The sequence below is a fragment of the Furipterus horrens genome, unplaced genomic scaffold (assembly GCF_987537825.1).
Source record: "Furipterus horrens unplaced genomic scaffold, mFurHor1.1.pri manual_scaffold_10, whole genome shotgun sequence".
NCBI classification, from domain to species: domain Eukaryota; kingdom Metazoa; phylum Chordata; class Mammalia; order Chiroptera; family Furipteridae; genus Furipterus; species Furipterus horrens.
This window is the reverse complement of record NW_028327180.1, coordinates 62,280,228-62,304,592: the sequence shown is the minus strand read 5'-3', so window position 1 is coordinate 62,304,592 and position 24,365 is coordinate 62,280,228. Positions and strand designations below refer to the sequence as shown.

Below are 24,365 nucleotides of genomic sequence, written 5' to 3'. Positions count from 1 at the left end.
AGAGAGCGCCTGAGCAGATGAATGGGAAAGTGGAAAGATAAGGTGGGATAAGAGGCTCTGAAGTGCCAGGGTGTCTGCTGTCCTGGGAATCTTCGAAGCACACTCCTTGACGAATTACATTATCTCCAGGCTTAGAAAATTCCTAGAGACCGAGATGGGAAGAGAATGTCAAAGGTCTTTGGTAAATGGGGCGGCAGCTTTGTGTTCAAGCCTGCATGCACTAAGTTTTGCTTTGTGTGATGTGCGATGGGGGAGAACTCCACCAAAGGAGGAGCCTGAGTAGAGGGTGGGGTAGGAAGAGGGAGGCACTTCTACCTGCTCGCACCTCCGCTGGGGGTGGGTGAATGGGTGCGGTGTAAGGATGCAAATCGGGCTCCCAGAGTAGCCAATCAGGAGTCAGCTGAGGAAATTTGGGTCCCCCACCCCATCCCAACCGGACTTGTGAGCACGTGTGCGGTGTTCTGGGACCTTTGTCCCGCAAAGTCATACTTGGCGGGCACCCTGGGTCCCCTTTTCTTGTCTGTTTGCATCTTCTCCTCCATATCCTACCCCGCATGTCGAGTCTCCCCCTCATTCCCAAGTTAGCTCCCGCGCAGCTGCGGGTGAGAGCCTGCAGCACTTCGGTCTCGAGGCGTGTGCGGACACTGGCACACCAGGTTGCTGGTACTGCGGCACCAATCCCTGGCAGTTCGGCGCGGGTGCACAGGGCGAGCATCAGTTGGGACACCACGGCTCTCCTGCCCGCGTGGGGCAGTCCTCTCTCCGTCTCCAGGCAGCGATGCCCGCCTTGCGGGCTCTCGGCTGACTGTGAGTCAGTCCTGTGGGGCTCCGGAAACTCCTGCAACGTCCAGAACACAGAAAATAGACTCATCACCTAATTCGCCAAGGGAGCCGGAGAGCTGCGAGGCTGTGGCGCTGCCTGCCCCCGCTCCTCCCCCCACCCCACCCCCATCTGTGCTTGGGCAGCCTCTCCGAGTCACACAGCAATTCCCCCCCCCCCCCCCCCCCCGGCAGACAAAGGGCCTGGGCAAACTCGCCGCCCGGCCTCCTTGCGCTCGGGGAAGCGGCGGCGCCCGCGGTGGATCTCGCAGGGAGGCGCGCGCGGGGCAAGGAGTCGCGGCTGCAGGAGCGCGGGATGGGGAAGAGCCGGGAGATGCGCCTGGCTAGCCTCTGCTGCTGCTGCTGCCTCCTTTACCATCTGGGGATCTTGTCGAATGGGATCGTTTCAGGTAAGTTCTGCGGTGACTGGTGGCTCACTTTCCAATGTCCCCAGCGGAGACCGGGAACGCACGGGTCTGCGGGGCTGGTGCAGCCCGTGCGCAGGGAGCAGGGCTCCGTGGGCAGCAATGAAAAGAGCGCGCGGACGCGGAGGAGGGGGTCACGCTCCAGAGCCAAGCGCCGCTCCCCAGGCCTTTTAAAAAAACCTTCCTGAAAGGACTCGCTTTCCTCTATGAGAGTAGTGATGTTTGCAAAGATACGTTTACAACACCTGGAGGAAAACTGGCAAGTCCGTAAACGGGTAGCTGTGCTCTAGCGCGTACTTAAGAAAATTATTTAATTGTGTTGTAGTCTTTGCACCTTTCTACAACCAAGTGCTGTCACCAGACTTGACTGCCCCACTCACTCTCCCCTCCCCCCACCCTATAATCGCACTTTTATTTTGAAAACGCTGGGATCTGTAATCTGATCGCCAGGCTTCAGGGGTTGCTGGAGTTTCAGGGGCTAGACGGGTGGTCTCCAACGACTGTGAGCCTGGGCAAGCTTGTGCACTTTCAGTCCACACCTCTCTGTCTGCCCCGCCCGCAGGGCTGCAGTTCGCCTCGGACCGGGAGGAGTGGGAAGTCGTGTTTCCTGCACTCTGGCGCCGGGAGCCGGTGGACGCGGCCGGCGGCAGCGGGATCAGCGCCGACCTGGGCTGGGTGCGCAGCGCCTGGGCGCAGACGGCCGGCAGCTCCCGCGAGGTGCGCTCCGTGGCCCCGCCGCCGCCGCAGCCGGAGGGCGAGGAGGACGAGGAGTTCGAGTCGCAGGAGCTGCTGCGGGGATCCGGTGGGGCTGCTGCCCTGTCCTCGGGCGCCCCGGCCTCGTGGCAGCCGCCGCCGCCCCCACAGCCAACTCCGGCTCCGCACCGCGAGCCGGAAGGCGACGAGGTGCTGCTGCGGATCCCGGCCTTCTCCCGGGACCTCTACCTGCTGCTCCGGAGAGACGGCCGCTTCCTGGCGCCGCGCTTCGCGGTGGAGCAGCGACCGAGTCCGGGCCCGGGCCCCGACCCTGGCCCCACGCGGGCAGCTGCCGCTCCGGGCCCTCCCGCGCCGCCCGACGCCTCTTGCTTCTACACCGGGGCGGTGCTGCGGCACCCCGGCTCCCTGGCTTCTTTCAGCACCTGTGGAGGTGGCCTGGTAAGCGCCCTCCTTCCCCACGTCCCACCTCCCCCGCCGCTCCTCCCTCTCGGGTTCATTGACCGGCTGTGTGAGTGCACCTCACCCCTTTGCAAAGTGCTCGCCCTGACCTTCACTGCAGACCTCACCACCACGGTCCAGGCGTCCGCGCCGCTTACTTCTGCAGGGCAACCAGTGAACCGGAAGGCTCGTTGGGTGGATTAGTAGCCTTCTCCTTCCGGATGCTTAGACGTTTCTTCTGAATACTATAGGAAACTCTTGCCCCTGGTGTTCCTTCTGTTTTACAAAAGAAGCCCACCACGTGGTGTCTTTCAGGAGAGTGGGAGACAACCAATCTGCTTACTGCTGAATCTCCTCCTTGTATGCCCCCACTCCCAGTTCCTCATCTATTATCTTATAGTTTTTTTGTTGTCCTACTTCAGAGTTGTCAGAACAGTTCTCTAAGTTACATTCTGACAACTGCCTATAATTTAAACACATCCACAACCACATTAGACTGCTGTTCAACGATCCCGTGAAGGACCCAGGTGTTGAGCCGGACCAAACTGAAAGACCGGGAACTGTTGATTAGGGATGACCTTAGAATCCAGTGTGTGTGCAAAGGGTTCCGTGATTTAACATGATCTTTCCTAAGGTTTACATTTTATCTGGCAGTAGTTCCTTTGCTTCTTTCTACTACATGGGGAAAAGAAGCAAGGGTGAAAGCTTTACTAAGAGGCCTGTTGGAACTGGTGAGTGAAAGCCATTTCCTCTGAAAAACAAGTCATCATTCGATATTCCCCCTCTGCCTTGAGGCAGGGTTTGGGATAATTGTTACCTCCTGTAAGTTGGCCTTTACTTTGTGGCAAAGTATACATAACATAAAAGTTACCATTTTCGCCATTTTTAGGTGTCCACATCAGGGGCATTAAGTACATTCACACTGTTGTACACCTTCATCACCATGACCCCCAAAAGATTGGAAACGCACATGTGATTTGTGGTGTCATTTTGTTGTTCCCAGTCAGCCATTGATGATCTCCACAAGGACTCATCTGAAAAGCAACCTATTTGGAGAAAAATCTAATAGTAATTATTTAATCCATTTCAAAGTACTTCATCTCTTTGGATCTCATTTCCTCTATTGATAGCAGGAAATATCAACACATTCAAAGCTACCCAAAGCCATGAAATGGAAAAAGATGGTTGAAAACTTAAACAAAATGAAACTGGAATTTTTTTTTTTTTTTTTTTTTTTACCTGTTCCCTCCTAAGGTCCCATAGTCAAATGATGTAAATTACTGCACAGGGCTATATTATACCAGATGCTCATAATGATGAATATTCAAATACAGACATTTTTAGCTAGGAGTAAAAAAAGAAAAAAAGCTTGGCATGGAAAAATCACATGAAAAGCTTTCAAAAATGTTTCTTGTGGAACTGATGTTTGAACACTTCACTGGAGGGGGGACATTTTGTGGGGATTTCATTGTCCACTAGTTTTTGGCTGGGGTTAAATAATTACATATAGAAAGTTCTCGGTGTGATGGAAGGAATAGGGGATAAAGCATTACACTGTGTTGAAATGTGGGCTTTTGGTCACATTTTCCAAATGAGCTATGCCTTCTCTCCATACTTAAGGGAGCAAAGTGAGAATTATGAGTAGGTTTTTCATAGACTGAGCAGGAGTTTGACACACCTCCCTGTTTATCATGTTGGACTTCTACTCACTTTTCCTCTTAGCCACATATGTCTATGTTCTGAACTGGGAAGTCTTTGTTATTGAGGAAAACTGACATTGCCAGCAATACAGTATAGCAGTCAGACTCTGAATAAAAAGTTAGGCAAATAGCCAAGAAGGGTGGGTTTGTTAGTCCAGACTCTACCATTCCAGGCCTTTCCCTTATGAGGGTGGGTTAGGAAAGAGAGAATGTAATTTGTCATCTGAGCCCTAACATTGGCTTGTTTCCTAATTATTGACATGGCCCCTACCTCTCTGGGATTCAGTTTTTGTAAGTACAGTGAGGCAGTGGGATGCTTTCATTAAAAATTGGGTGATAGAATTAAAATTCAACTGGATGTTAAATGTATTCTTGGTCCTGTGTTAGGGGCTCACTGATTAGGAGGACATCATATACAAGTAGATATGACATAGGCCATCACGAAACAGTGACGTACTGGCACAGTCAATCAGATGTTATGCCTGAGGTCAAGTTCTGCTTGGGGAGTTGGAGAAGGCTTCCCAAAGCTTAATTAGATTTTTAAGCATTCGAAGCTTTCTCTTGGCAGAAAAGGGCTGAAAGGTGTTTCAGAGCGAGTGAAGAGACTGAGTGGAGGTGTGGAAGTGGAAGTGTATCAAGAGAATGAAAACAAAACAAAACAAAACAAAACTCCCATGACTAGTCCAGAACGTGCAATAAGGGGAAAGGATCCCAAAATAGCAGGGTGATCAGACCTCAAAAGCCTCATGTGCTGGTATAGGGCTTCCTCTGACTACATGTTTGTTTCTCTCTCCTTCCAGAATTCTGGGATCCTAAAATTCTAATGTGAGGAATCACAATGTCTTTATAAGAGGGCGAATTATTTATAAAGGCAACTGCCTTTTGCTTGCAACAGCATTTTCTTCTCAGTTAGTAAAGCTTTCTGATTGTCAGTGGCACAGAAAAGAGCAGATGGCGAAGTATACCTTCACTTACCCTGTCTGTAGCCATGCCTCCTGGGGCCTGAACTCCTGAACACCTTTTGGGTAGTTCCATATTTGAAAGTGTCCAGAGCTCTTTTTCAATGAAGGTATATCATAATCTATCCAGTATTGCAAAGTTGTGAACATTTATGAAACTGGCCACTCATTCTCCAGATATCAATCTAATGGCTGGGGAGGGAAAAGTGCTAGAATGGAGAAGTTGGATGCAGGGTCAGCTGCTGCCTTTTCAAAGTACTACTTAATTCTTCTGGGTTTCATTTTCCCTATTTATAAAATGCACAAATTGTATTATATATCTAGCAGTTGGTGCATGAAGTATTCTTACTTCTTCTATTTCTCTTTATCAGTCTCTAATATTGAATAATAATCTGATTTGAGCCATATCTTTGATCTAAGAGGCACGCAGATATCATAATGCTAAGCAATTAAATGTTTATTGAACAACTTCTTTCAGCAAGGCATTGTGCAGATACACAGAATAAAAAAAAGATGATGAAGAAGTCTTGGTAGGTTTCAAGAAGCTCCCAACCTGGCCTGCCAGTCACAAATGTCAACAGGGAAATAGAATAGGTTGAGATATGTACAAATGTAGGGATGACCCAAGAGCTATGATGGTACTATCTTGTTCATTTCATTTCCACAACATTGTAAGATATCTAACTTTTAGTAGACAGTAACAAACACTAAATAAAAGACAACACTTGCAGCCGCTTATGTTTTATAACAATCTCTAAAAACATTAAAATACAGAAAAGCAACAAATTAAATTCCATGAAAGAGTGCAACAATTATGGTTCCTCAAAGTTTACACAACACACACACACACTGCTCTCTATGCACTGGGCCGTGGTATACTAATCAGGACATACCTTGCTGGTCTATGGTTCTCTTTACATGGACTGTTGAAATGACTATCAGTCATTTTTAGATTATTTTTCCAGGATGATAAAGAGTCACTCCTAAAACTTAAATTTAGAGTTTTATACAGTAGTCATTTTGATTAGTTCTTGATACAGAATCTGCAGCTTTGTGTAAATTCAACTCCATTTTTTTTTTTTTTTTTTTTTTGCAATTTATACCCTCACTTGAATTAAAGTATTCGATGCCATGGCAAGTGTTGAACACTTAAGTATTTGGAGTGCCTGTTTTGGACAACATACTTTATCAAGTACCAGCATGAAAGCAGTGGGGGAGGATGTCAGGGTGTCAGGGCAGGGATGGGGAGGGTAGTGCACCCCAGGAGATCTGGGGTAGAAGTGGACTCAGCATCCATATGGAAAAAGTAAGATTGCAGGCTAACCTCACACATCTACCTTCTTTGCTTGAGCCAAATCTTAGGAAAGACAGAACAGATTCTAAACAAATCTAAACCAGTATTATGCAAGGAGGCCGCCAGTGCATCGGACCTTTTGAATAACTTGGGAAAGACTGAAACAGTTTGGAGGGATTAATGGAAAACATATACAGACGTTAGAAAACATCTGTGAGTGGTGGGAGCAGTGCCAGGGGAGCTGTTGCACATGCAGGGGAGCAGAGGTGGCCCTCAAACACCAGCTCCTTGGCTTTCTCTGATTTCCATGTATGTCAACAAGTGGAGGCCAAATGCGGGTCCCTAGGCCAGAGCAGAGTAGAGAGACAGAGCTTTCCCAGACATGTTGGTGACGTCAGAGAATTAAGGGCCTTCCACTCTCAAAAGATGAGTTATTGGCTCCCTGCACCCAGTAGAAGGTCCCACCTCTCTTAGCCAATAACTGAAGGAGAGCTGAGTAACTCAATAGACAGGTGAGCAGGGAAACCAAAAAGAGATGAATTGACGCCCAAGAATATGTTTTAAGAAAACAAACCATGTAAAAGAGAGCCATCAAACTCTGGTTGATTAATACATGAAGCAACAAAATTAATAGAATAAATAGAATACTTTAACAGAAAAAATAAGAGTGGATATATATTCATGAAAGAATAAATTTAAAAAATGAGCAGCTTCTAAAAAATAAAAAACAGCTTCATCTCAGAAAAAAATGATTAGATACAATGAAACTAAATAATTAAACACTTCATAGATGAACTGATCAGTAAGTTTGTGATCTAGAATATCAAACTCAGAAATTATCCCAGAAAATAATGTAAGGGAGAGTTAGATGAAAAATACAAAAGAAAAATTGTGAGCCATAAATCATAGATCTAGATGGTCCACAATTCTCTAATAGTTGTTAATTTTTTAAATAAGTTATAGGATAAAATTTTTTAAATGTGTGCAATGTACTCTAAACATTTCATTCTAGTTTAAATCACCAAAATATACATTCATCAGCCAACCTTTGGATGTAAGGCCAGATGCTACCTAGTCCTTTGTGTGTAGGTCAGATAAGGTGAGCCTTACTCAATGTGACCAAACCCATTTCCAATATAGGTTTCTGTATTTAAATTAAAAATTAAAGTCAAATGCAAGGCAATTTATATGTAGAATCCTGGACTTTTAAAAATTTTGAATCTTTTTTTATTCTTTTTTATTAACTATATTGGATTAACATTGGTTAATAATATTATATAAATTTCAGATGTACAGCTTTATAATATATCTGTATACTCTATTGTGTGCTCACCACCCAAAGTCTAGTCCCCTGTCACCATATATTTGATCCCCTTTAACCTCTTCATCCTCCCTCCACCCCTCTTTCCTTCTTGTTACCACCAATCTGTTGTCTGTATCTATGAGTTTGATTTTTGATTATTTGTTGCTTTTTGTTTTATATTTCACCTATGTGTGACATCGTATGGTTCTTGTCCTTTCCCATTGACTCATTTTATTTAGCATAATACTCTCAATATTCATCCATGTTGTCACAGGTGGCAGTATTTCATCTTTTTAATGGCTGAGTACTATTCCATTATATATACATACAACCTCTTTATCTAATCATATGCTGAAGGACACTTAGGTTGTTTCCATGTCTTGGCTATTGTGATAATGCCACAGTGAACATAGGGGTACATATATCTTTATGAATTAGTGTTTTCAAAACAGTTTCAAGTCTTTTACAGTTGTTTCATCCCAAATGAAATTAGATTGATCTATTATCTATCTATCTATCTATCATCTTATCTACCTATTTTTAGCAACTTACCTATCTCAAGTTTCTCCAAAATCTTCATGGAAACAAACACATCTTTTGCACTCATAGTTCACTGCTTGTTAATGTGCAGTGTTTAATTAGATTATGTAATTACAAATGTTGTGCATACATGTGTTCAAACAAATACAGCTGATTCTTGGTAAATGTGCAGGGCTACTCATGGAACTAATTGTACACAGCAAGAAAAGGAAGCAATCTACAAGCTGAGCATTTGGCATGCAGTGGTCGTGTTTTGTGGATGGTGTATGGAGTATTAATTCAGTGACTTGAGCTGAATTAGCTCGTGTAACCAGTGTCAGTTAGGTAGAGGTTAAAAACACTTATTTTTTGGTATCAGAAACAAATTTTTCAGACATGAGAAAGACACAGCTTCAGACTGAAGGACCAACCACCATCCTCAGAGTGGCATAAGTAAAGAGAGACCCAAGCCTGGACACATTGTGGCAGAATATTGGAAAATCAAAGGTAAAAAGAACATTATATAAGTTTAATAAAGGAAAGATGATCTATAATGGAAAGAATGTCAGATTGAATTAGTAATACTAGCAGCTAGTGAAACATGAGTTGATAAATTTAGGGTTCTGAGGAAACATGATTTTGAATTCTAGATACATCCAAACTACTATTTAAACCCAAAGGCAAATTAAAATTATTTTCAAAATTATAAAGACTCACACTTTACCACACAGAACCTTGAACAAGTTCGCCGTCGGCAGCCGTCCGTCTCGAGAGACGATGGTGTAGCTTCTTAAGAGTCTATCTGCACCGCCGAGAATGGTTGTGCAGTCCGACTCGGGAGTGACACGGTATCTGTTTCCTCCCGTGTTGAATCGACATCTTGCGATGACGCTGGAGTGTCCTTTCCAGTGAAGCTGAAGCTACAGAGCCTGGGCAGGGTGATATGGAGGGTCTGCTGTTGCCCATGCAGCAGACCCCCCCGCCCCCTCTTCGCAGCTGAAGGGTCCAAGGGAAAGACGGAGTCAATACAGCTTGGCTTCAGGTGCGCCGCAGGAGTTGCCGGTGTTGACTACAACGTCAAACCGCCTTAGGGACTCCAGCTCCGGATTTTCTGTCGGGGTTTACTCCCTTAGCCTTTCCCCTGAAGAGGTATGCTGCAAGGCAGTGGAGGATTTTTGGAGTCAGAGTTTTCCTTCTCTGATGTGCCCTGACTGGAAGATCGAACCAGCGACACTTAGCTCGCAGGCCGACGCTCAATCCACTGAGCCAAACCAGCCCCTCTCTCCCCCCAGTTAGTTTCTAGTGTATGAGCTAGAGGTAGTTGATGCATAAACAAATATGTATATATACATGTATAACTTTTAAGCCCACATTATTTACACACGTGAAATTATTACATATGAGTGCAGAAAGAGGTTCCCTTTTCTTTTTTGGTAGCTCTATTTTATCTGCAAATATGTGCCATATGCTACAGGATAAGTTTGGCATTGATGCACATTTGATTAATTCCAATATTTTCTTATTATAAACAGTGAAAAATAAATAGGACTCTGTAGATATTCCATTTTTCTGACATAATGAATAATATGTCAAGGGGTATGTGTATTAATAATTTGGGGAAATATTACCTGATTGAACCCATGAGGTAGTGACAATTCACACTCTCAGGCCAGCAGAGTGTGAGAAGGTGTCTTTCTTCTACGCTGTTACCAATATGAGTGTTATCAACAAATTTTGATCTTTGTCCAACCTACTAGGCAAAAACATGTTATTTCAATGTACTTGTATTTATTTATTTTTGTATTATGGTGAGGTTGAGGTTTTTTCATGTTTTTATTCTCATTTCCTTTTTTTGTAAACTTTCATATCCTCCACTCATTTTTCTATTAGGTTTTTGATATTTTTCATTTCAAATTCTAGAGCTCGTTTTTTCCTAATTTTGATATTAATTTTTCAATTTCAGTTGACATTCAGTGTTATATTAGCTTCAGGTGTAAAGCACAGCATTTGACATTTATTTAACCTACGAAGTGATCCCCCTGCCCCATTAAGATGAGTACCCACCTGACACCATACACAGTTATTACAATGTTATGGACTATTTTCCCTGTGCTGTACTTGACATCCCCGTTACTATTCTGTAACTGCCCATTTGTACTTCTTAATCCCTTCATCTTCTTTACCTATCCCTCCAATCCCCCTCACCTCTGGCAATAATCAATCTGTTCTCTTTATCTATGAGTCTGAGTCTTTTGTTTGTTTGTTTATTATTTTGTTATTTAGATTCCATATAAATGAAATCATATGGTATTTGTCTTTCTTTTACTGACTTATTTCACTTAGCATAATTCCCTCTAGTTCCATCCATGTTGTTGCAAATGTAAGATTTCATTCTTTCACATTTTATTTTTTAAATTATATTTTATTGTTTGTGCTATTACAGGTGTCCCTACTCTTTCCCTCATTGCCCACCACTACCCAAACCCCTTCCCTCAGGCACTCCCCACATCATTTTCTGTGTCCATGAGTCATGCATGTATGTTCTTTTGATAATCCCATCACCTTCTTTCATTTAGTCACATCCTCCCCTCTCCCCTGTGATGGCTGTCAGTCTGTTCCATGTATCCACGCCTCTGTTTCTGTTTTGTTCCTTAGTTTATTTTGTTCATTAGATCCCACAGACAAGGGAAATTGTATGGTATTTGTATTTCCCTGACTGGCTTATTTCACTTAGTGTAATAGTTCCCAGATTCATCCATGCTGTCCCAAAAGGTAAGAATTCCTTCCTTTTAAAAATTGTAGAGTATTCCAGTGTGTAAATGTACCACAGCATTTTTATCGATTCATCTACTGTTGGGCACTTGGGCTGTTTCCAGATCTTGGCTATTGCAAATAACACTGCTATAAACATGGGGATGCATACATTCTTTTGAATTAGTGTTTTCAGATTCTTAGGATATATTCCCAGAAGTGGATGCTCTGGGTGATAAGGCAGTTTCATTTTTAATATTTTGAGAAAACTCCATACTGTTTTCCACAGTGACTGCACCAGTCTGCATTCTCACCAATAGTACATGAGGGTTCCCTTTTCTCCACATCTTGCCAGACTTGTTTGTTGATTTATTGATTATGGCCATTCTGACAGGTGTGAGATGGTATCTCATTGTGGTTTTAATTTGCATTTCTCTGATGATTAGTGATGTTGAGCATCTTTTCATTTACCTATTGGCCATTTGTATGTCCTCTATGGAGAAGTATTTATTCAGGTCCTCTGCCCATTTGTTAATTGGATTTTTTTAGGTGTTGAGCTGTATGAGTTTCTTATAAATTTTGGTTACTAATTCCTTATCAAATGCATCACTGATGAATCTCCCATTCATTGGGTTGTCTTTTTGTTTTGTTGGTGGTTTCCTTCACTATGCAAATACTTTTTGGTTTGATGTAGTTCCATTTGTTTATTTTTTTGTTTCCTTTGACTGAGGAGATATATAAAAAAATTTAAATATTGCTAAGAGAAATGTCAGAGACTTTACTGCCTATGTTTTCTTCTAGAAGTTTCATGATTTTGAGTCTTACATTTAAGTTTTTAATTCATTTTTAGTTTCTTCTTCTATATGATGTGAGAAGGTTTCCTAGTTTCATTATTTTCACATGTATCTGTCTGATTTTCTCAACATCATTTATAGAATAGACTGTCTTTACCCCATTGTATAGTTTTGCCTTCTTTGTCATATATTAATTGACTATAAAGGTGCGGTTTATTTCTGGGTTGTCTGTTCTGTTCCATGAATTTATATGTATCTGTTTTTATGTGAGTCCCATGCTGTTTTAATTACTATAGGCTTGTACTATAGTTCAATATTGGGTAGTGTATTACCTCCAAACTTGTTATTCTTTCTTAAAATTGTAATGACTATTCTGGGTCTTTTGTGGTTCAGTATAAATTTTTGGTTATTTGTTTTATTTCTGAGAAAAATACCATTGGTTTTTTGATAAGGATTACATTGAATCTATAGAGTACTTTGAATAGTATAGACATTTTAACAAAGTCACTTCTTATTCATAAGCATGCTATATGCCCCCATGTTTTTTATCTTCAGTTTCTTTCCTCAATGTGTCTTATAATTTTTTGAGTATAAGTCTTATATCCTTGGTTAAATTTATTCCAAGATATTTTATTTTTTGATATAATTACAATGTCTCTTTTGAAGGTATCCAGCCATGTAACATAAAAATGAGAGACATTTATTGAAGAAGATGCAAGATACAAGAAACATTGTACATAGGACAATGACGCCTCAGTCCCCTTCAAAGTAGGCACCTTGTGTCCTCACACAGTTCTCCCAGTCACCATCAGCTGCCCTGTCATATTTTCCTGAATCTTTTCAATGGTGAGAAATCACTTCCCTTTCAAAGGTCATTTTAGTTTGGGGAAAATCCAGAAGTTGCCTGGCACCAAATCTGGGCTGTAGGTGGGCTGAGTCACCTGGATGATTTGATTTTTCACCAAAAGACTCTGCACAATGCATGAACAGGCACATTGTTGTGATGAAGCTATCAATCACCAGTTGCCCATAGCTGCAGCCTTCTGAATCATCCATATAGTTTCTGTGGAGGAATGCTCAAGCTTAATGCAAAATTTGATGCAGATTTGTTGCTCTACTTGCTTAGTCATTTTGAATGCAATAGTCACACAGTACACATGCTCACTCAACAGTGTCTACAGCCTCAAATGACTAGTACTGTGAAGTTGTCATTGTTCATGCATGTGCATTCCATAATCCTCCATGGCTGCCAGGTTACATGGATGTTGTACAAACCATTCTCATTATATTAACAATGCCTGGACATTTTTCTGGACAGACCTCTGATAAATGGAATTGTGTTCTTAATTTCTCTCTAATAGTTATTCGTGTAAAATTGCAATTTATTTCTGAATATTAACTTTGTATCCTGCCACTTTACTGATTCATTTATCAATTCTAGTAGTTTTTTGGTGGAATCTTGAGGGTTCTCTCAACATAATATCATGTCATCCACAAGTAATGACAGTTTTACTTCTTTTTTCCAATTTGGAGGCCTTTTATTTTTTTCTTCTTGTCTGATTGCTATGGCTGTGTCTTCCATTAATCTGTTAAGAAAGAGCGGTGAAAGTGGACATCCTTGTCTTTTTCCTGACTTCAAGGAAAATGCTTTTATCTTTTCTCATTTGAGTATGATGTCAGCTTTGGGTTTGTCATATATGGCCTTTATTAGGTTGGGGTATGCGCCCTTTATTCCCACTTAACTGATAATTTTTATCATAAATGGGTGCTGAATTTTATCAAATGCTTTTTTTGCAACTAGTGATATGATTATATTATTTTTAACCTATCATATTGTTTATGTGGTGTATAGTGTTGATTTATGGATATTGAACCAACCTTGCATTCCAGGAATAAATATCACTTGATCATGGGGTTAATATGTTGCTGAAATCAGTTTGCTGATATTTTGCTGAGGATTTTTCATCTGTGTTCATCAGGGATATTGCCCTATAACTTTCATTTTTGTATTGTTTTTGTGAGGTTTTGGAATCAGGATAATACTGGTGTCATAAAACGAACTTGAGAATCTTTCTTCCTCTTGAATATTTTTTGGAATAGTTTTAGAATGATAGGTGTTAATTCTTAGAATGTTTGGTAAAATTCTCAAGTGAAGTCATTCAGACCAGGACTTTTTTTTGTTGGTAATTATAAAATTTGTTTTAAAATATGTTTATTGATTTTAGAGAAAGAGGAAGGAAGAGTGAGAGAGAGAGAAACATTGATGTGAGACAGAAACATTAATTGGTTATCTCCTCTATGTGCCCCAACGAGCAATTGAACATGCAACCTAGGTATGTTCCCTGACTGGGAATCGAAACCCCAGCCTTTTGGAGTACGGGACAATGCTCCAATCAACTGAACCACACCAGCCCAGGGTTGTTGCAATTTTTTTGATTACTGATTTGGTTTTGTTGGTTGTAATTGCTCTGTTCAGATTTTCTGTTCAGATTTTCTGTTTCTTCTTGATTCAGTCTTGGTTTGATTGTTTTTAGGAATTTATTCATTTCTTCCAGATTGTTCAACTTGATGGCATATATGTCTGTATAATTTTTATAAATTTGTATTTCTGTGGTGTCAGTCATCACTTCTCTTTTATTTCTGATTTTATTTATGTGGGTCCTCTCTATCTTTTTTTTTTAATGAGCTTGGTTGAAGGTTTATTAATCTTATTTATCTTTTCAAAAGACCAGCTCTTAGTTTCACTGATCCTTTGGATTGTTTTTTTTTTTTTTTTTTTTTTTTATATATCTATTTTATTTAATCTGCTCTGACCTTTATTATTTCCATCCTTTACTTACTTAGGGCTTTGTTTGTTGTTTTTGTTCTAGTTTCTTTGGGTGTATGGGTTGATTATTTATTTGAGATTTTCTTTGTTTTTCTGAGGTAGTCCTGTATTACTATAAATTTTCCTATTAGGACTTTTTGCTGTGCCCCAGAGATTTTAGGTTTTTGTGTTTTTATTTCATTTGTTTCATTGTACCTTTTAATTTCTTCCTGGATTTCATTGTTAACACATTCATTGTTTAGGAACATGTTGTTCAGCCTTTATGTGTTTGTATTTTTTTCATTTATCTTCTTGTAATTCACTTCTAGTTTCATCCCATTTAGGTCAGAGAAAATGCTTGATGTGATTGTGATCTTTTTAATTTTACTGAGACTTGTTTTGTGGCCTAACATGTGGTCTATTCTAGAAAATATTTCATATGCTCTTGAAAAGAATGTATATTCTGCTGTTTGGGATGAAATGTTTTAAAAATATATCAATTAAATCTGTATGGCTTAATGTGTCATTTAAGGCTGCTGTTTCCTTGTTGATTTTTTGCCTGGAAGATCTATCTAGTGATATCAATGGGGTGTTAAAGTCCCCTATTATGACTGTGTTATTGTTGATCTCTCTCTTTATGTTCATCAAGATTTGCTTTATATATTTAGGTGCTCCTTTGTTGGGTGCATATATGTTCACAAGGGTTATATCCTCATTTGACTGATACCCTTATCATTATGTAGTGTTCTTCTTTGTCTCTTATTATAGTCTTTGTCTTAAAGTCTGTTTTGTCTGATATTAAATATTGCTACCCCAGCTTTTGAATTTTGTTTCCCTTTGCATGAAATATCTTGTTCCTTTTACTTTCAGCCTGTGTGTGTCTTTCAATCTGAAGTGGGTCTCTTATAGACAATATGTATATGCTCTCTTGTGTTTTTTTTGTAAATCCATTCAGCTACCCTTTGTGTTTTGATTTGTACATTTAATCCATTTACCTAAAAAGTTATTATTGATATATACATAGGTATTGTCATTTTATTATTGTTTGTATTCCTATTTTATTAAATTTATTTTCATTGTTTTTCTATTACAGTTGTCCCACTTTTTCCCCCATTGCTCCCCCCTCACCCAACCCACCCCTTCTCCCACAGTCAATCCCCACCCTGTTGTCCATGTCCATGGGTTATTTATACTAGTTGCTTTACTAAACCCTTCCCCTACTTATCCCCCTTCTCTCCCTTCCCGCCCCCCACACCACCTCCCTAATAACTGTTACTATGTTCCTTGTTTACATGCCTCTGGTTCAACTTTGTTTATTCGTTTGTGTTGTTCATTAGTCTCCTGTATTAGGTGATATCATATGGTATTTTTCTTTCGTTGCCTGGTTTATTTCACTAAGCATAATTCTTTTAGTTCAATCCATGTTATTGCAAATAGCAGGACTTCCTTCTTTCTTTCTGCTGCATAGTATTTCACTGTGTAAATGTACCACAGTTTTTTAATCCACTCATCTACAGATGGGCACTTAGGCTGTTTCCAGCACTTGGCTATTGTAAATAGCACTGCTATGAACATAGGGGTGCATAAGTTCTTTTGAATTGGGGTTTCAGGATTCTTTGGGTGTAATCCTAGCATAGAATTGCTGGTTCAAAAGGCAGTTCCATTTTTAGTTTTTTTTTTGAGGTAATTCCAAACTGTTTTTCATAGTGGCTGCCCCAGTCTGCATTCCCACTGACAGTGCACTAGGGTTCCCACTTCTCCACATCTTTGCCAGCACTTGTTGTTTGTTGATTTGTTGATGATGATCATTCTGATTGGTGTAAAGTGGTATCTCATTGTGGTTTTTATTTGCATCTCTCTGATGGCTAGTGATGTTGAACATTCTTTCATTTGCCTAAGGACCCTCTGTATGTCCTCTTTGGAGAAGTGTTTGTTCAGGTCCTTTGCCCATTTTTTAATTGGGCTCTGTCTTCTTGGTGTTGAGATGTGTAAGTCCTTTATATATTTTGGAGATCAATCCCTTGCCTGGGGTATCATTGGCAAATATGTTTTTCCATATGGTTGGTTCCCTTTTCTTCTTGCTGATGTTTTCTTTTGCTGAGCAGAAACTTCTTAGTTCAATGTAGTTCCATTTGTTTATTCCTTCCTTTATTTCCCTTGCCCTAGGAGATATATTGGTGAAAATATTGCTATGTGGGATATCTGAAATTTTCCTGCCTATGTTTTCCTCTAGGACTTTTATGGTGTCACAGCTTACGTTTAAGTCTTTGCTCTATCTTGAGTTTATTCTGTTGTGTGGTGTAAGTTGGTGGTCTAGTTTTCTTTTTTTTTTGCTAATACCCATCCAGTTCTCCCAACACCATTTGTTGAAAAGACTCTTCTCACTTCATTTCATGTTCCTTCCCCCTTTGTCAAATATTAGTTGACCATATAGACCAGGGTTTATTTCTGGGCTCTCTATTCTGTTCCATTGATCTATATGTCTGTTCTTATGCCAGTTTTGATTACAGTGGCTTTGTAGTATAGCTTGATTGTGATTCCTCCTACTGTGTGTCTCAAGATTGCTGTGGTTATTTGGGATCTTTTTTGGTTCCATATAAATTTTTAAAGTATTTGTTCTAGGTCTGTGAAATATGTCACTGGTATTTTAATAAGGATTGCATTGAATTTATAAATTGCTTTGAGTAGTATGGACATTTTAATGATACTGATTCTTCCCATTATGTCCCTATTTTTTTGTCTTCTTAAAGAAGTCCCTGTAACATTTCTTGTAATATTTGTTCAGTGGTGATGAACTTCTTTAGCTTTTTCTTGTCTGGGAAGCTCTTTATTTTTCCTTTTAAAAAAAGATTGTCTTTTTTTCATTCTGTATATATTTTAACTTTTAAATTTATTTTTATTTTAAAAATTTATTATTGTATTTTTCCATTACCATTTATTTCCCCATACTCTCTTCTACCTCCCCCCTTACCGTCCCCCCGCCCCCACATTCACTGCACTGTTGTCCATGGCCATGAGTTCTCTTTCTTTTGGGTTTAATACCTCCAACCCCCAGTGTCACCCTCCCTAGCTAAGCTGTCTGCCAGCTCTTTATTATGATTCTGTTTCTATTTTGCTTGTTAATTTAGTTTGTTTATTAGATTTGACATATGAGTGCCATCATATGGTACTTGTCTTTTTATGACTAGCTTAGTTCACTTAGCAGAATGTTCTCCAGGTCTATCTATGCTGTCTCACAGGATAAAAATTTTCTTTTTCTTTTTCAGCCAAGTAGTATTCCATTGTGTAAAAGTACCATGCCTTCTTGATAGTCTTGCTGGATAGAGTAGCCTTGGTTATTGTTCCTTGGTTTTCATCACTTTGAATATTTCATGCCAATGCTTTCTGGCCTAAAAACTTTTTGTTAAAAAATCAGCTGATAGTCTTATGGGAACTTCCTTGTAAGTAACTGTTTTTCTCTTGCTGCTTTTATGATTCTCTCTTTATTTTTAACCCTTGTCATTTTAATTATGATGTGTCTTGGTGTGGGCCTCTTTAGGTTTATCTTGTTTGTTACTTTCTGTACTTCTTGAACTTCCATGTCTTTTTCTTCACCAGGTTAGGGAATCTTTCAGTCATTAATTCTTCAAATAGGTTTCAATTCTTTGCTTTTTCTTTTCTTGCACTGTTACCCCATCAAGCAGATGTTGTTACATTTGATGTTGTTCTAGAAGTCCCTTAAACTATCCTCATTTTTTAAACTCTTTTTGCTCTGATTGGTTATTTTTTGCCCCTTGTCTTCCAAATTGCTGATTCCATCCTCTACTTCATCTAATCTGATGTTGATTTCTTCTTGTGTAGTCTTCATTTCTTTATTTCTGAATGGTCCTTTTTTGTGGTAGATTGCTTGCCTCCATTTCATTCACTCTTAATTTTGGGATTTTTCCTGTTCTTTCTTTTGGGTCATGTTTCTTTGCCTCCCCATTTTGTCTGCCTCTCTATATTTGTTTCTGTGTATTGGTAGGTCTATATATTAAGTAGGTCTGCTATGTCTCCCAGTCTTGGTAGGGCAGCCTTATGTAGAATGTGTCCTACATAAGGCCCACTGTCTCAATCCCTGATCACCTGATCTGAGTGCCTTAGGTATGTGCCTTTTGTGGTTGTGTGTGCCCTCTTGTTGCAATGAGCCTTGATTTTTGTTGGCATATTCCAGGGTGAGGTTGACTCTCAGGCTGGCTGGCTATGAGGATTGGACATGATCACAGTATATCACCTGCTGTGCAGATGCTGACACCATGAAGTGGAATTTGCCCCCGCAGGGTCTGGTGTCTACTGTGATCTCCATTTTTGTGTGCTGCTTGTGGAGCTATAGGGGGAAGATACTCTATTGTGGTTTGAATTCAGCCTCTTTATGTGTTGCTTCTGGGGCCTCTTGGAAGGGACTCTGTTGCAGTTCAGTGTCACACACAGACTGTGACTGGCTCTGGATGACCTGTCAGGAAGCACAAAGTGGTCCACAGTTGGTAGCTTCCTGTGCTGGGCCTGGGTGTGCGTCGAGAAGCTGTGCTGTGATCCAAGCCTGGGGTAGTTTAGAAAAAGGCCCAAGGCACCTGAGACCTGCTGGTTGCTAACTAGGCTTAACCACTGAAAAACCCTTGGGAAGTATGTGAGTTGCATGAGGCAGGTTCTTAGGGAGATATTAGAAATGGGTGGGTGGCATCTGCCAGGATAGCAATGGATTCAAACTTGGAACCAGTGCTGGGTCTGAGGCTACTCAGAAAAAGTCTCAGGGTACACTGAGGCCAGTGCCACACCCTTTGGGCTTGCAGATCTGTGTGGTGGGGCTGGGTCTCAGGGAGTCATCAGGCTAGAGCAGAGTGAGATTTGGCCAGTGTGGAAGGAGATCTTAACACAGGAAATGTGTCCCCTGTTGGCCAACCAGGAAGACAACCCTTGCCCTGAAGCCACAGAACTTGGTTTCTTCCTCTGTGTGTCTGGCACCCCTGAGATTGACTGGAACTCCTCCAGAGTATTTTTTTCTTATTTAAGATTTTATTTATTTATTTTTAGAGAGAGGATGGAGGGGAGGGAGGAAGAGAGGGAGAAAAGCATTGATTTGAAAGAGAAACATTGATGGGTTGCCTTTCACTTTGTGTGATGACACCCAACCAACTGAGCCACACCCATGAGGGCTCCTCGAGAGTTTTTAAAGAAAGACTGCAACACAGTCCCTGGCTGGTTGCCACTGACAGGGCCTCCAGCCTTGTGGGAGTGGAGAGGGCAGGGACTCAGGGAGCCATCAGGGTGCAGCTAGTGAGCTTACCAGGCTAATGCCCTGTGTGGGGTGTTTTAACCCAGGAAGGATGACACCCCTGGGCTGTGCAGTAGGAAGACTCAACACAGGGGCATTGGAGGCTGTCCCTCCAGACTTCCCCTGAAGCCACAGAACTCAGTCTCTCCCAGTGTGACTAATATCCTGAGCTGCTGTCCCTCTGCTGGTGCCTACTCTGAATGCCTCTGAGTGTTTGTGCATTGTCCTTTTAGGAAGTTGCCTGAATTTTCAGCAACCTTCTATCTTATGTGGGTGGATAGAATCCTTGCTGAATTTCACTGTCAGATGTTATGTGGGCTCCTCTCCCTGGTGCCCTGGGCTGGGGAGCCTGGCATGGAGTTCAGGGGTTACCTCTACAGCTGTAATCTCTCCAGATTCTCAACTGCCAAATGTGTGTATGGGGCCAGCCTGTTTCGTGTCTATGAGCCTCCTACCAGTCTTGCTCTGGCTTCTTTATATCCTTTGTTGTAGGACTTCTGTTCAGCTAGTCTTCAGATGGTTATCTAGGTTGACTGTTCTATAATTCAATTGTAATTTTGAAGTGGTCATGGGAGGAGGTGAGTGCAGCTTTCACCTACTTGGCCATGTTGTACTCCTATCCCCCAGGAAATTCCTTAAGGGAGTCTTAAAATATTTTTATGCAACACTCAAACAGAGCACATTTTTATTGTGCTCACACACAATTGAATGTTTTTTGTTTAACTGCAATGACAGTTTCACCCCAGATGGTCTTATGGCTTTGTGTTTGCAAAATAAAGAATAATCAGAGGCATCTCAGGTTCCAGATAGATGGGAAGTGTATTAAGTTAGGGATGTAATCTGACATATTTTAAGGCTGTGGGAGAACCAGTGGTCCCTTTTGGATTATGATTTGGTACGGGAGGTTATTGAAAGGAAGTTTTAAGATTGCCCTAGCCAAGTGAGGAGCATGATTTACTGCAGAGTGCATTTAGGGTGCAGCCATGGTGAGCACATCATCTGTCTCCATCTCATCTTTATTCTAATGCCAAGCCCTAGACTGAGAGAAGTGAGAAAATGGGAGCTCAGCCATTTCAATGCTCCCAGATATTGGAACAGAGCTATTGCATGGTGGTGTTGGAAAGGTCCTTGGGAACGAGATATCTTTGGCCTTGCCTTTTCCAGCAAGAGGGACTGGATTTCATTTCATAACTAATGTGCATATATCTCCAATAAATTATTAACTATTTAGGCTTTAACTCAGATGATTAGGGAATGGGACTGATAAGCCCAGGCCAATTTTGGCATTATTAAACAGCTTCTGTTTGCTTGTTGCTTTCCATTCCAAAAAAAAAAAATCTAAATATTTTTTCTCTTCACAAGCATGTAAGGATATTTTGCCACAGATTTTTTTTCAGCCCTCTTACATCTGCCTGGCTTCACCTAAACTATATGACCACCTTCCGCAGAGAGCCCAGGTCATCAGCTATTTGCTCATGCTTTTTGGTGCCATTTCTTAAAGTCTGGTATGCAGATTTCTTATCAAGTCATGGCAGTGGGGGTGAGGTAGAGGTAGTTGGGGATCCTCCATTTAAATTGGAATCCCAGATCAAGCCTCAAACCTAAGAAATGTATCTAAAGAAGATCCAAGGTAATTGTGCAAGCTGAAATTTGAGGGCCACCCTTCTATTGGCCCTCCAGAATTCATGATCTTCAATGAATAAAGTCACATCAACCAAACTTTATACCCTAGCCATCTTCAGTGAATGTTAATACTCATTTTTAGCTCCAATTATAGTCAAGTTGGATACCTTCTGTCTTTACCTTTAATCTTGAACCTCCTCCCAGGAACCTACTTAGATTTTATTGAGCTAGAAAGGACTTTATGGATTTCAAATGATTATTCAACAGGCTACACGTGTGAACTAGTTGGGAGCTAATGTAGTGGGACCTTAATGCCAGTATGAATGTTCTACTCTTCAAGGTGAAAAGTATGCAAAAGTTGAAACTTGCTTCCTATTCTAGAATCTGAAAGAAAATAGAGCAGATTATTTTAAACTGTCATCAACAGTTTTGTGGGTAATGTAGCAGGAGAGTTAAAAGTATTATATTACCAGATGTTTCACAGTAGTTACTGTAATAAAATGAAATTTATCAGAAATAAAGGAAGAAATATCCTTCAGATTGAAAGGGGCCTCCCATACTACCAAGTTCAGATGTGGATAAATGAAGGAGGAGGTACATTGTAGAGGAATTTTAGGACATCAGTCAACTTTTTTTTTAATCCTCAACCAAGGACATGTTTATTGATTTTAGATAGTGGAAGGGAGAGAGAAACATTGATTGGTTGCCTCTCGCACACACTCTGATCAGGGATCGAACCTGCAACCTAGGTATAAGCTCTAACTGGGAATCAAACCCACAACCTTCAGCTTACTGGATGACACTCCAACCAACTGAGCATGGCCAGGGCTAAGAACATCAGTAAAATCTTTGTGAGAGATTATCTACACTGACTGGCAATGGCAGTGTGGTCAGGTGAAGAGGACCCTGGACATGCATAAGAATCAACTTGTAAGCTTACTCAACTGGCAGAAAGAAAATAGCAAGTATTATCTACTCATTCACAACCTAAGAAATTTTGTGTCAAGTCCCATAAAACTCATTAGAGTTAACAGCCAAAAAAATAACACGCGAAGTGAAGTGGCCAGGCAAAAATATTAGCTGATCTGATTAGTGCAAATAGTCTCCATTATAATTTGGATTTAAATGCATGTAATAACTAAAATGTTATAGATATATCTCCATTATTAAAGTATTATAGTATCAGCCAACATCTTAGTGTGCAGTTCATAGGCAGTTAATTACTGATAGAGGAACTTACATATAATTAACATAGGTGCTTTGTGTTGTCTAATTCTAGTTTTGTGCTTGCAGATAAGGTAAATTTAACTTCAAAATTTTATTACAACATTAGAAGTCAGAGTAATTGTTTTAAAAGAGATTTTCTGTATTTATTTTTGGAGAGACAGAAGGGAGGAAGGAAGAGAGAGTGAAACATTGATGTGAGAGAGAAACATTGATTGGTTGCCTCTTGTACGTGCTCCGACTAGAGATTGAGCCTCTCAACCCAGGCATGTGCCCTGACCTGGAAATTGAACCTGTGACCCATCACTTTGCAGGTCGGTGCCCTGCCAACTAAGCCACATGGGTCAGGGCAAGAAGTTGGAGTAAGTTATTATGGAAATAACAATTACTTAGAAGTACAATTAACAAAGTATATTGTCTGAATAACTTATTGTGGAAATATCTGTCTTTTTATAAATTTAGTTATTTAGTGGTCCATTTTATTTCCTAGCATGGATAATTCCAGTGTCTCAATAACTCTCTACTTAGAATTTTGGCAGTTCAACCCTAACTGGTGTGGTTCAGTGGATTGAGTATGGGCCTGTGGACCAAAAGGCTGCTGGCTCAATTCCCAGTTATTAGGGTATGTGCCTGGGTTGTGGGCCAGGTCTCCAGCTGGGGGTATGTGAGAGGCAACTGATCGATGTTTCTTTCCCTTTCTTTCTCCCTCTTTTTCACTCTCTCTAAAAGTAAAATATTAATAAAAAAAGAATTTTGTCAGTTCAAAATAGGTGGTTGAAATTAGCATCTTTTAAAAAATATTGAATTGTTAAGATGAAATTTCCTGTTTTGAAATTTTTCTAAGTGGAATCTGATTTATTTTTCATTAGTAAGACAGATTCATGAATATATCAAGCTTATTTTTTAATGAAACAAATTTAAAAGGATATTATGAATGCTTCCCCCCACCCCGCCCCAATGTCTTTCTTCTGGTATAATTTACATACCATAAGATTCACCCAAATCTAAAATTCAGTTACTTTTAGTACATTTACAGAATTGTGTGACCATCACCATAATCCAATTTTAAAACATTTCTATCATCCCAGAGGGATCACTCATATCTGTTTGCAATGACTATTCCTTCCGCCAGTTCCAAGCAACCATTAATTTTTCTGTTCCTATAGATTTGCTTTACATTTTATGTTAATGAAATCATATAAAATTTGATCTTTAGTGTCTTGATTCTTAGGCTTAGTGTAACGTTTTTGAGATTCCTCCATGTGGTAGCATGTATCAGTAGTTTATTTTATTTTCTCACTGAGTAATAAATTATTGTTTAGATAGACAACGTTTTATTTATGCACTCAGCAGTTGATGGGAATTTGGATTTTTTCCCACATTTTTGTGATGATGAAAAATGCTAACATGAACATTTATCTTGTGTAGATAAATATTTATTTTCATTTCTCTTAAGTAGATTCTGAGGAATGGAATTGCTAGATCATATCATAAATTTGTTTAATATTTTACAAAACTGCCAAATTCTTCTCAAAATCACCATACCAGTTTAAATTCCCACCAGCAATGTGTTAAAATTCCAGTTTTTCCACATCCTCAACAACTTGTTATTATCTCCTTTTGATTGTAACTATTCTTATGGTTGGGCAGTGGTATCTCGTGGTTTTAATTTTTATTTTCCTAATGACTAATTTTGTTGGGCATCT

The 24,365-nt window shown here is 40.4% G+C and overlaps 1 protein-coding gene across 1 annotated transcript in view; it reads left to right on the top strand.

Annotated features, from left to right (window-relative positions):
- Window positions 1–1,135: 1,135 nt before the first annotated feature.
- The window catches only part of ADAMTS19 (ADAM metallopeptidase with thrombospondin type 1 motif 19), a 294,467-nt gene continuing 271,237 nt past the window's right edge, over window positions 1,136–24,365 (top strand). The window contains exons 1-2 of the mRNA XM_090289153.1: window positions 1,136–1,229; window positions 1,807–2,396. Of these exons, the coding sequence (XP_090145279.1) occupies window positions 1,136–1,229; window positions 1,807–2,396 (684 nt within the window). The remainder of the gene's footprint in view (window positions 1,230–1,806; window positions 2,397–24,365) is intronic.